The sequence below is a fragment of the Hemicordylus capensis genome, chromosome 4 (genome assembly GCF_027244095.1).
Source record: "Hemicordylus capensis ecotype Gifberg chromosome 4, rHemCap1.1.pri, whole genome shotgun sequence".
Lineage (NCBI taxonomy): Eukaryota > Metazoa > Chordata > Lepidosauria > Squamata > Cordylidae > Hemicordylus > Hemicordylus capensis.
Genome location: NC_069660.1, coordinates 125435618 through 125449293, shown reverse-complemented (window position 1 = coordinate 125449293; position 13676 = coordinate 125435618). Strand labels below are relative to the sequence as shown.

At 41.3% G+C, this 13676-nt stretch overlaps 1 protein-coding gene across 4 annotated transcripts in view; it reads left to right on the top strand.

The window, feature by feature from the left end:
- The window catches only part of PALMD (palmdelphin), a 95407-nt gene that overhangs the window by 64605 nt on the left and 17126 nt on the right, over positions 1 to 13676 (top strand). For all 4 annotated transcript variants that reach the window (XM_053248078.1, XM_053248079.1, XM_053248077.1 and 1 more), the window contains 3 exons: positions 577 to 657; positions 9400 to 9530; positions 12424 to 12538. In XM_053248078.1, coding sequence (XP_053104053.1) covers positions 577 to 657; positions 9400 to 9530; positions 12424 to 12538 — 327 coding nt within the window. The remainder of the gene's footprint in view (positions 1 to 576; positions 658 to 9399; positions 9531 to 12423; positions 12539 to 13676) is intronic.

Sequence of the window (13676 nt, the reverse complement as noted above, 5' to 3'; positions counted from 1 at the left end):
GATTAAATTTGAAACAAGGCATTGGCAATGTGAACGGCACCCTGCTATCCGCGTAGGGCCTGCGGTGTCACAACACAGGAAGTGTGGAAGCACACTTCCGAGATATGACATGACCCCATTGCAGGGTCTAATCTGGAAAGCACCCAGCTGAAAATAAATGAGTTCCAACTAATTCACATTGCTTCTGGGTTGTATTGTATCCACATGACCTCCAGCTGACTTTAAGCAATCCACATTGAACAGAGTCATATGCTAGCCAGTACTGTGTTTATCCAGCCCCTGGAGCACTGGCTGTTGTGTCCTCAACAAGTCATGGAAGGTACTTTCACTGACTACAAGTAAATATAAGTAGGAACATGACAGATTTCCTTTGTTTCTGCACAGAATTTGTTGTCACGTCTTAATTTTGTATCCACTGCAGCCAATAGGGGGGGAAAACCCATTTAAAAAAAAAAAACCCTCTCCTATTGGTTTTAATGATATAGGAACAAAGTATATTATTTTATCAAGCCTATTTTTGAAAGCATTCTGTGGATAGGAAGAAAAAAACCCCTCTCATCTTCATAATAATTTCAGGACAAGAGGAAACTGCAAGAAGAAATCACTCAGAAACGCCTTAGAGTAGAAGAAGAAAAACTAAAACATCAACATTTGAAGGTAACATGCTCTTGGAAAGGCTCAAATCTTAAATTTATGGAAATTTATTGCAAAACAAAGGAAGCTAAGATGAAGAATACCAGGTCCTATTTCATGCATGCAGCTTTCTCTACACTTGAATATGCAGACACAGCCCTTTCTCTACTACATTTGAATATTTTAACCTGCCCCACTGAAAAGCACTGTGCAGGAGAGGATATGGCTGTTCTATCTGTGGTGTCAAATTTGTGATGGCCTATTCACACATAATGAACATGTACTTGTGAACTAGCCCTACATATCCTATATAGGCCAAGTTACAATCTTTATTTCATTAATAAATAGAAGTATTTAACATTCACAGATTAAGTTCCATCTTTTCTTAGGTTTACATGTGTGTTTTGAACCGTATCAGTGGGAGAAGAATTTATTTATTATTTATTTATTTAAAATATTTATACCTCGCCCCTCCAGTGCAGCTCACAACAATAAAATAGATACAAGAGAACAATAAAAGTAATAAAATTAACAAACAAAAGTCAGCTTAAAACCACACTCATTATTAGGTCCAAATTAAAAGTTATTTTAAAAGCTAAAATCTGAAAATTGTAAAAGCTAAAGAACCTATCAGATAGGTTCTTGTCAGAATTGACTTTTATTAATGGGTGTTAGGCATTTCAAAGGTCAAATAAACAGGCATATGTTGTTTGGTCACTCTGTTTTGAAGTTTAAAGTGAGATCATGAGCAGAAATAATTCCTAACTAAAAATATGACGGCACTTTTTCAGGGTGTGTTCACTTTGGTATTGAAACTTTGCATTATACACCATCACAATGGGATTTGACAACACATCAAATGTTGTGTTGCTCCTGCTAAAATCCTCAGGCAATCGCTTATTCTGTCTGGCAAACCTTCAGTCAATTAAGTTAATGGGCCTAAGTGAAAGGATGTTCTGACCCTGCTTCCCACGCATTAAAGAAGCATCTGCAGATTTTGCAGTGATGTCAAACCTGCCAAGTTTGTTGGTACAGGATCCAAATTACTGAAAGATCAAATGACCAGCCTCACATGAATGGAAGTTGGGGAAAATAGATCCATGTATTCTCAGGCTCGGCTTTACAAGGACAGCTTGACATTTCATGTCACATTACCTGAAGAAAAATAGATGCCCACAGAGCTCATTTGTTGAACCCAGTCAAAACCATTATGTTGTCATAAAAATCTCAACACAGATTATTCCCTGTCCTGAGAAGGGCTGAAAGCACTTGACTGTCAAGATCAACGTGCAAGATCTGTGAAAATTATGAAAATTATCTTCTTCAGATTTTCCAACTCTCACTCATGTTGGACAGTTTCTAAACAACTAATGGGCCAGTACTGATAGTACAACAACAACAAATATTTATATACTGCTTTTCAACAAAAGTTTCCAAAGCGGTTCACATAGCGAAATAATAAACTAACAAACAAAGGAGCCCTGTCCACAAAAGGCTCACAATCTAAAAAGAAACATAAGATAGACACCAGCAACAATCACTGGAGGTACTGTGCTATGAGTGGATAGGGCCTGTTACTCTCCCTCTGCTAAATAAAGAGAATCACCATGTTGAAAAGGTGCCTCTTTGCCCAGTTAGCAGATGTTGTTTATCGGTATCTGTTGATCAGGAATTTTTGCCAATGGCAAAATGAAGCATCTATTCAGCTGACACTACCTAAAACACAAGTGTTTCGAGGATCAAATTGTTAGCCATCTCTAATGTACTTTATGTATCTGTACCACCCAACCCAATGCAAGAATGTCATATTTATTTTATTTATATCCCACTCTTCCTCCATGGAGCTCAGAGCAGTGTACAGATGGCTTTCAGTCATGGGGGTTCCAGTCTCACCTATAGACTAAACCTTACCCCTATGAGAATCTAGGGCTTACGTTCCTAGCAAAAAGGGGGGGCAAAAAACCAAGGGGTGGAAATAAGAGGAGAAAACCACAATACCCTATTCTCTAGGTCTCCAGCCCTCCAGAAATGCCCCCCAAACATGGTCAAATTTGGGCAATTTGCCCCCATTTATTTATTTATTTATTTATTTTAAGCACCACAAAAATGGCTTCCTGCTGTAAACTGGCAGCCGGAAATTAATTTTATTTATTTATTTATTTATTTGTTTATTTTATTAAAAAAATATTGTATACCACCTCCTCCAAAGACTCTAAGCGGTGAACAATAACAAGAGCAAGAGCAATAATTGGCAAGGGGGAATGTAAATGGCAGAAAGCCTAGCGAAAAAGTTAGGTCTTAAGAAGGGCCTTAAAAGCCACTAAGGAGAGGGCTGAACGAATCTGGGGGGAAGGGTGTTCCAAAGAAGAAGGGTAGCCACAGAGAAGGCCCTCCTATGGGCCCAGGCACCACGCACTACACCAGGGCCCAGAACATTAAGGAGGGCCAACCGAGAAGACCTCACAGGAAATGACATCGTAAGTCATGTCTGGCCACTTAAAACCGTGCCTAGGTGAATTTCGCCTATTTTTCTATCCACAGGCAGAGGCGTAACTATAGGGGGGGCAGGGGGGGCACGTGCCCCGGGCGCCATCTTTTCTGGTCACATAGGGGGGCGCCGCCATGACAAAAAAAAAATTTAATTTTTTAAAAAAATTTTTGTTTTTGTTAATACAAATGTTTCCTGCTCAGTGCAGCAGCACTGCAGCAGTCAAGGGAGCGTGCCGGCGCCCCTCCCCCACGAGCGGTCCCTTCCGCGCTGCCCGCGCCCCCCATTGCTTTGCTGGCGCCTGGCAGCCAGTCAGTGGCCTGGCTTGGCGGCGGCGGCGGGCGCTTGTGAGGAAAAACCTAAGTATAATGTAGTATGTTTGGGGGGGGGGCGCCATTTCAGTGCTTGCCCCGGGCGCTGTTTTCCCTAGTTACGCCTCTGTCCACAGGTAAAGAAACTGGGTCTCTAGGACCCAACCATAGATACACAAAACCACGATCTGCTAGTCTGCTAATAACAACGGCCCCCTCTAGGTACTTGTTCCACCTAATCTTATTTGTCCTCATGTCAGCCCTGTGAGATAGGTTAGGCAGGGAGACAGTGACTGGCCCAAGGTCACTTATGAACTTCATGTGTCAGTGGATGTTTGAACCAGAGTCTCACCCATCCTAATCCAACACTCAAATCATTACGCTATGCTTGAGTGAAAGGCCCACCAACCTACTCCATGCAAGGTTTAAAGGGGTTGCAATAATGGATCCTTTTTTGAGAGATTGCAATATTTTAATCCAGCAGTTAGAAAGACTGAAGACTCACATTATTTGAGACTCTGGTCTTTCTAATTACTGGATTAAGATATTTCAGTCTCTCAAAGATTTGAAGAAAAATCACAGCCCTAGAAAAAGTCCCACAAAGCCCTGCACCATTTTTATTTATTTATTTATTCATTCATTCATTCATTCATTCATTCGATTTATATACCGCCCTTCCAAAAATGGTTCAGGGCAGTTTACATCAAAGTAAAAACAAAACTATTAAAATCAAAACTATAAAAACAGCATAAAACTAATTAACAGTTAAAACATTTAAACAGTTAAAACCCCTGGAGAACCAGGCCGAACGCTTACAGCAATTAAAAACAATTTACAACAAATTAAAAACCCTGGAAAGCCAGACCACACAGATAGGTTTTAAGGGCTCTTCCGAAGGCCGGTAGTGAATTCAGGTTATGGATTTCTACTGGGAGTGCATTCACAGCCCCAGGGCAGCTACAGAGAAGGTCCGCCTCTGAGTCACCACCAGACGAACTGGTGGTAACTGGAGACAGACCTCCTCAGATGACCTTAACGTGTGGTGGGGATCTTGTAGAAGAACGTACGCTCATTTTCTGGGTAATTAGGGGGTACACTACCCAGAGAGTCTTTTAAAAGCCGGTTGTTGTTCCCGCAAGTCCATACCCTGTCTCCAACTCTTGCCCAGTCCAATAAGTTAGGACCATGGTCAAACAAGGTGAAGTTTCAGTGGTCAAACTGGGGCCAAATCAATCCATTCTGATTTAACACAAGCCAGGCTGTGGTTCATTTTGGACTGAATCAGGCAGATTCAATTTGACCTCAGTCCGATCACTGAAGCCTTGTACAGCCCCGTTAGCTTCTCAATCTAGGGCTAAAGTCCTAAACACACTTACTAGTCCTATTCAATTTGCACTGCACAAATGAGTGTGGTTTGTTTACTATGGGCAGATCTTCACGATCCCCACAATGCCAGCAAATCAGAAAATAAGAGAATTTGGTGACAAAGACATTCCTGATTTTCAGCCATAAAAACCTAGAAATGTTCAGCAATATTGGGTTGGGATCTAGCATTTGATTTAAGTTTGTTCCATTAAATGTTGGTTGGGTTGCAATGCTAACCCAACATCACCAACAAATTATAGGTTCTTACAACCAGAAATTGGGAGCTTGCACACCTTGGGAATCTCTATTTCCCAGTTCATCAGCATCACGGGGATCATGAGAACCCACCCATTATCCAACATATAATTATTGTATCTTCTTCTGTACCACTTCTTCATGGGAACTACTGCTATATTAATTCCAACATATAACTAAGGAGACACCTTGTTATTACTTACATTATTTAATTATTCAAACTATGCCATGGACTGGATGGAATATAGCACTGTATGTCCGTAATGCGTCTCAGTTCTCTAGTGATATTATTGTCGTCACATCTATAATTTCCTATTTTAATCCAACAGTGAATATTATTAGTATTATTGCTAATAAAGATGATTATGCAAATTATTATTATATAGGGATTTAGATTCTATTGCACTGCTCTAATAAAATATAATTAAAGAGGCAGGCAGCTTGAATTAATTCAATAATCCAGTAATTAGAAAATAGTGAATCACTGTAGGAACTAGAGTTTAGTGAACAGTTCTTTCTCATAATAAAGGTCAGATCTGCCCTTGGTTACACACAGAAAAGCTGGAAACAAGGATGCCGGTTTGGATCTCCCACTGATATTAATGCGTATCTCACAGCTAGGTTCCTATGTGCTTCTTTGAAGATTAATCTCCAGACACACAAAAATAAGCTTACTTTCACAGAATTCCCATAACATCCATAATGAATGCAGCATTGATTGAGCAGAGATGGAATACAACTCAACCTACTTTAATGGCAAATTCTGCTCCTCAAATCCTTTTCAGTCAAAAATACTGCAGACATTAGAAACAAAAGATGTAAGCCTACATGTAGGGCATTCTTTGGGGAAATTGTCAGATTGGTAGGCAAAAGGGGATGAGGGCCACATCTTCCATGAAGTGTGACTGTACCTCACAACAGCCTCATCTATTCGCACCATGTGGAGTGTATTCTTAATTTGTGCTACATATGAGCCTTTCCCCATACGCTTTCATCCACAACATCCTACGTCTGAAAATCCTAGATGGGAGCTTGGTTTTTAAAACAAGAATGCTCTCAGGATTATTGAGAGGGCAAATAATATACAGTTTGTGAACTAATACAGGTGAAACTCGGAAAATTAGAATATCGTGCAAAAGTCCATTAATTTCAGTAATGCAAATTAAAAGGTGAAACTGATATATGAGACAGACGCATTACATGCAAAGCGAGATAAGTCAAGCCTTAATTTGTTATAATTGTGATGATCATGGCATACAGCTCATGAAAACCCCAAATCCACAATCTCAGAAAATTAGAATATTACATGGAACCAATAAGACAAGGATTGAAGAATAGAACAATATTGGACCTCTGAAAAGTATACAGTGTACTGTGCTTGATTGGCCAGCAAACTCGCCTGACCTGACCCCATAGAGAATCTATGGGGCATTGCCAAGAGAAGGATGAGAGACATGAGACCAAACAATGCAGAATTGCTGAAGGCCGCTAATGAAGCATCCTGGTCTTCCATAACACCTCACCAGTGCCACAGGCTGATAGCATCCATGCCACGCCGCACTGAGGCAGTAATTGCTGCAAAAGGGGCCCAAACCAAGTACTGAATACATATGCATGCTTATACTTTTCAGAGGTCCGATATTGTTCTGTTCTTCAATCCTTGTCTTCTTGGTTCCATGTAATATTCTAATTTTCTGAGATTGTGGATTTGGGGTTTTCATGAACTGTACGCCATGATCATCACAATTATAACAAATTAAGGCTTGACTTATCTCGCTTTGCATGTAATGCGTCTGTCTCATATATCAGTTTCACCTTTTAATTTGCATTACTGAAATTAATGGACTTTTGCACGATATTCTAATTTTCCGAGTTTCACCTGTAGAGTCTTATATTGTTATGAACATGTAGGAGGACATGCAATCTATTTTACAGGTTCTTTGATGTCAGATTGTTGTACCCCATTATCCCCTCTTCTACTCATGGATAAAAACATGCTTATAAGTTGTTGACTACTATCTCATAAAGGTCGCAGGCTGTACATTTCCCTTCTAGGAGATTGTTACTGAGATATCAGCAAAAAAAACCCACTCTTTGGTCTTAGATTCTTAACAGGATCTTTTAAGAAGATCTGAAGTGTCCCTTCTATTGTATATAAACTACTATAGACATCAAGATTCAAGCAAGATTTACTTCAGATTACAGAATGTTTGGCTGTGAAGGAAGCATTATGGGAATTGTTTGCTTCTCGCTAGCTCACAGACCAGCGTGCATCAGCATCCCACGCATACAAGGGGCCTTGATGACAGAGGTTCATGCTACTGCCTGAATAGCAGTGATGTGGTGGAATGCAAAACCACAAGAGGCAAATGTATCATTCCAGCATACACGCCATTCTGAAAGTCTTATCGCATCACACTGTGATAGCGGTCTCTATTCTGTGCAAGATATCACCAGCTATGGTGGCATTTAAGATGTTTCTATATCAGATACATCTTCTAACAAACAAAGGCTGCATTCTATCAGAGTCACGTTTCCAGAATCTGAACACCCAAGGGCAACTCTACCAGGATACCAAAAGGCAGCTGTAACTGTTCTGTTCCCAGTATGCAATAAATAAGTATAATGAGATATTGTCTCTATTTCAGGAGTTTGCAAAATGTTAGGCTGTTCACACATAAATGTTTAGCACTCACTGCCAAGATCAACATGAACTGGCACACGTGTAAATGAGCAATCAGATTATTCAACACCATAGATAGAACTTTCATATCATCAACTCAAACACGATGATTTTTCATTGAGACAGTTCAAACATTCAGCTGAATATCAAGTGATGAGTGATGGTGATGAGTGATTGGGAATTAGGGTGCATATATAAATCATCCCTGGCACAAATCTCCCAGTTGCAGCGGAGCAACAGCAAGAGAGAGGGCATGCCCTCACCTCTTGCCTCTTGGCTCTCCAAAGGCATCTGTGGGCTACTGTGTGAAACAGGAAGTTGGACTAGATAGGCCTTGGGCCTGATCCAGCAGAGCTGTTCTTATGTAATGATCAAAATCCGCATCCCTTGTATCCTGCAAATGCACTCTTTTCTCATTACTACCACAGTTTTCAGATCCATACACATCTTCATGTCTTTTCTTCTCCTGATCCTTTTGCTGCTACCACCAGTCATTAGCTTATTGGCCCATTACACAGTTAACATTCCTAGCCATGCTTAGCAAATTAGGAGCATGCTGCAAGTGTAAGGGGTTCATTTTTTGTCTTCCTCCCTTCTCCTGCATCAGTTCTCCTTGCTTTATCCATGATATAGCACTCTTTCTGCATCAGCACTAATCATACAAAATGCAAACAAAATTCCCTCATAACCAGCATTATCTATGATTTCTAAGCATAGCCAGGATTAGAAAACCCACTTTAAAAGCTAGTTGCAGACTCTGGTTATAAGGGCAATCTTGGTTGATATTAATTATGGTTAGCAGCAATGCAGATGTGACAAAGACTCCACCATGGTTAAACTAGACTATGGAAAAGGAAGAAGATTTGCATGAGGAATACAGGGAAGGAGAAGGGAAACCATGTAGGGATGCGCACGAACTGTAGTCTAAGCATATTTCAGAGCAGGGCCTAGGAGCTTTAAGAGATAGGACCTGCTCTCCACCACTCCATGCAGCTTCCTGCTGGGGTGGTGCACTTCCCAAGAAGCCCCACACTGCACCAGCACACACATGGCATCCGCAACTGGGTGGGGCTTCTTGGGACATGCACCGCTCCTGCAGGGCAAAGCAGTTGGCTGTACTCACTCGAGAAATCTTATCTACCAAAAATTTGAACTGAATTTCCTAAATATCCTCTAGCCAATGAAGAGGACCTTGGTAGCACCAGAATGTGCATATGAGGAAATCTGGCTGTGCTCACCCAACTGTGCTCACCCAACTTGTGATGCCTGTTATGGCTTCCCCACCCACCCCACATCATTTCCAACCTACGTTTTCAAGAAATGTTTCCTAGATGCCTGGTGTGGTCCTAACACACCAAACTAGGATAAATTCCCATGCCGGCACCTAATTGTGATTGGTCCAATTGTTCCTCCCATTGGAAAGGGAAGGAAAGAGGAGGGTGTCACAGATTAGTTTATATTAAGCAGGAATGGTGAAATTCACAATAGCACAGAGGTGGTAACACTCCTTTGGTCCTATAGATGAACAATCACCCTGTGGTGTCATGCAGATCCTACAGCCTGACTATGCAACAGGGTGCAGCCAATATGGGGATTTTTGCTAGACGTATGACAGATGAAGAAAATTACTAATGGGGATTCTTTTTCTATATACGCACACATAGAAAAAAGCCCTGCGTGAGAAATGGCTCTGGGATGGACTAAATACTCTTACTCCAAAAGAACAAGAAGAAATGCAAAACCAGAATCAAGAGGATCAGCAACGGATGAATGGGCTGGAACAAAATATTCTCAAGTACACCTGAAATCTTTTTTACTGCTCTGCTATGAAAAGCTCTATGATCAGATCAATTTTCTGTTCTCAACAGGGGGATTAATGTCTCTGGGCCAGCTATTGTATTCTGTCAGTTCAGTAATAAGGCTAAGGTGATTTGGGGTGGTAGTTGTTGCTTGAAAAAAGCATCATTTTAAAAGATCAGATTTTGAATGTCCTACAGATGGTTAGGATTTCATCTTGTTTTCTAAATCATTACTTTCAAGTGACAGAAACTGAAGATGTTGACTTTTATGTTAGTGGAGATCAAGTCTTGGATATAGGATGTTGAAATAGTTTTTAATATAGGGATTTGTTTTGTTCAACAGAATGTGACTAGTTTTGAATTCAACAGAAATCCTTATTTTCCATGTCCTGTTCAGCTAACATCTAAGTTTCAGGTCAATATGCTTAAAGTGTCGGAGATGCTCTAATCAACACAGGTCTCTCATCAATAGTGAAAATAGCTTCCCACATCCTGAGAGCAGGAAGGATTTGGAGCATGGAATTAACATCAGAATAAACCCCGCCATGTTACCAAGGGGCCATCTAATGGCACAGTGGGGAAAGCAACCTGCCTAGAGAGCAGGAGGCTGTTGGTTCAAATCCCCCCAGGTGTGTTTCCCAGAATATAGGGAACTCCTATTAGGGATGCACACGAACCTGATCGGAGGCCCTTTTACAGGCCTCCGAACAGGGTTCAAGCACCAGACGGTTTCAAGTTCAAAGGCGGGGAGGGGGTCGCACTTTAAGGGTGGGGGAGGGTGCACTTACCCCTCCCATCTGCTTCCCCCCGCCCCACCAGCGCTCGGTATTTCCCAAGTCCTACGGGGTGGCAGTGTACTTCCCTGCTGCCCCATAGGACTTGGGGAATACCAGGTGCCGGAGGAGAGAAAGCAAAGGGAGGAGTAAGTACACCTTTCCACACCCCTAAAGTGTGACACACACACCCCACCATCGAGCCACCCTCGCGTGGTTCCGTGCACATTCTTCTCCTATATCAGGCAGCAGCAATATAGGAAGGTGCTGAAAGGCATCATCTCATACTGTGTGGGAGAAGGCAATGGTAAACCACTCCTGTATTCTACCAAGAAAACCACATGGCTCTGTGGTCTCCAGGAGTCAACACTGTCTAGACGACACAATCTTTCCTCTCCTTTATGTTACCAAGGCGCACCTGTTTAAATCCTCCATGTTCTTTATTAAAACTTTCTCTCAAAATTCCTTAGTTTAACCAATACCCTACAAGAGCCTAGCAGGCAGTACTAAAAACAACATCTGTGTTATTCAAGGCTGCTTCACATAGAACACAACAGCAAGCAAAAATGGCACAATAGGAATCTGTGGCCAGCGTCAGCACAGGCACCAGTCTCATGCACACAATGGAAGATGTTAATTTGCTGCATGTACACATTGCATTTTCATCTATACTTTAAGGCCTTTGTATAGTAGGCTCCCAACCATGGGTGCCCAGATGTTATTGGACCACAACTCCCATCATCCCCAGCCACAGTGACCTTGGATGACTGAGCCTTGTTCCCCTGCTCAGTTGTTTTTTTACCTTCCCCTCTTCCAAACCATTGTCTCTTCCAGAAGGGTTCCATTTTGATGCAATACCAAAAGGGTATCCTGACTTTTACTGGAATAGATGCCAACAGATCCTCACAAATGTCATCAGCATAAAATCAGAAAGGTTACCTGCCAAAAGGAATACAAAGAAATTCAGTTCACTTCCTAGACAGAGATTATCATGTTGCAAAGGAAATGGTATGCAAGGGCATAAAGACAAGCAAGTACCACTTTACTCAGTATTGATAATGTATTTTGCTTAAAATAAAGCAAGAGCAACTCGACAGCAGAAATAACCACCAGTGATGCTGTGAGTAGTTTGTTTTTTTAAGCAACAGTTTCAAAAAATCAGATTAATTTTGGCAGCTAGACATGCATTCATGCCAAAACTCAATAAATGAATTCCATTTCAAGAGAACACATTACAATTAATTGAAGGAATATATTCTTCTGAACATTTACTCTCATATATGGTCCTGTTATGTAGTACCAACACAGTAAAGAGATAATGCACAAAATATAGATTGAACAACCTGCCCTATGCCCTGACTCAGTTCAGTATTACTCTGTACTCTTAATGGGAGATATGTAGGAAGTGGAACTAAGGTTTCATTCAGCAGTTGTGCTTGATAAGGCTCCTGTTCTCTGCTTCTGAATAGCTGGCGCTCAGTGTGCAGTTGCTTCCATATTAGTGCCCTGCAGTGGCGCTGAGGCACTGCTGTTCCACAGTAAGCTGGAAACTGAATTAAAATGGCTAAGAAAAAATAATGATAGGAAACCATACGTTCATGCTTCCCTCTATGGGAGCAGACACTGACATTGGGGCAATTCAGAGAAGTTGCTCAAGGAGTAATTGCTCATTTACCAGGATCAACAGGAAGCAATAGCATGGGTGGGATCTGCAAAAAGGAAATATTTAATTTAAAAGCACAAGGACGCTTTTAAAAAAAAATCCTTAGTAGCTCTTTCTGGCCTCACTGGATAGGCTGGAGCTGCAGTTGTGTTTGATTGTGAACAAATTGCCACAAATCAGGTCTGGAAAAACATGGGAGGGACATGCACAAAACACTGGACTGCAACTCTCTGACAACATAATATGGCTGTTCCATTAAAAAGTGAAAGAGCGAAATGGCAATTCCAGAGAAAAGAGCTTGTGCGTAAGTTACCTGTAATTTTCCCAGCTCACATTTTGGGGACCATTGATCAATCTGGGCTTGGAATGAGACCCATCATTGTAGCTTGCACCTTTAATAAAGTTCTCTTCATTGCAGTCAGTCCTGTTAAAGATTATTTCATATGTTCACAGACTTGAAAAGGAAATTGAGACTCTCGAGAAAGAGGAGCTGACAATCTCAGCTAAAGAAAAGGCCATATTAAAGAAGCTTAAGTTAGTTGAAAGGACAACAGAAGATATCATAAAGGTCAGAATCTAATTTTAACACACTGTTTCTGATATGAAATATATGTCTCTTTGAAAATATGGTCAGTTAAGGTACAGGCAGGGATGAATCAGGAAAAGAGTGCAAAGGAACCAAGTCTGGCACTGGAAGTACCAAGATTAAGCCTTGTGGTAGTGAAGACACTCTGAATGATGCAGAGGATATATCTCAAGATCAAGGCTATTAGAACAATCAGTGCACCTGCATCTGATCCGATCAGTACACCTGCACTTTGCAAATCCATTCTATGCCACAGAAATGCTTTCCCACATTTAGCTGTGTATTGCTAGATCGTCCTTTCTGCTGTGAACTGTGACATTATGTTAGCATAGAATAATGTTAATCATTAACTGTATCTATGCTGGCAAGATGCCAGGTACATATGTAGGGGGTGGCATTCTATTCACCCTTCATATAAAAACCTGAACATACAAACAAGCTCACAAATGTGTCCTGAAAGTCAAACAGGCCTGCACTGGGAACAGTATGCATTTGCTATAGTAAAGAATAGCTAATGCCCTCACAGCCCTGAGCGGTTTCCTTTCCTCAATAAGGACATCACAGGACAGCCCTTTCCTCAATAAGGACATCACAGGACAGGAGCAGCCACAAACAAAAAGCCCTTTCTTAGGAACACGGGCTGACACCCAGACTCACGAAGCACTTCCACAAATGTGTTGTGCTACTGCAAGGCTGTTGCACTAACTAGCTGTGCTAAATCTGGAGTTTGTGTTCCTAACTTGTGTTGCACTAGCACAAACATTGTTGTGCTAGCTCAAGGTGTGCAAACTGTGGCACACCAAATACGTTTCGCAGGGTACTTTTCTATAAAAATTCAGTTCCAAAAACCCTATCATTTCATGGCAATGCTATTTTCTTGCCCTAGCGCAACATTGTTGCATAAGTGCATTGTTAGTCTGGATGCCAGACACTGTCTTTACATCCTGGAATCACAAATCAAATTGACCAATCATTAAAACTCAGTTTGGAAACCCAAATGAAAAGGGAACATCTTGATACACAGAAAGAGTGTGGTGCAGTGATTTCCCCTGCTGCCAACATTAACTTTGGCAACTGGAATGCCAGACTGGTACCACTAACGCAGAAGTACACGTGACCA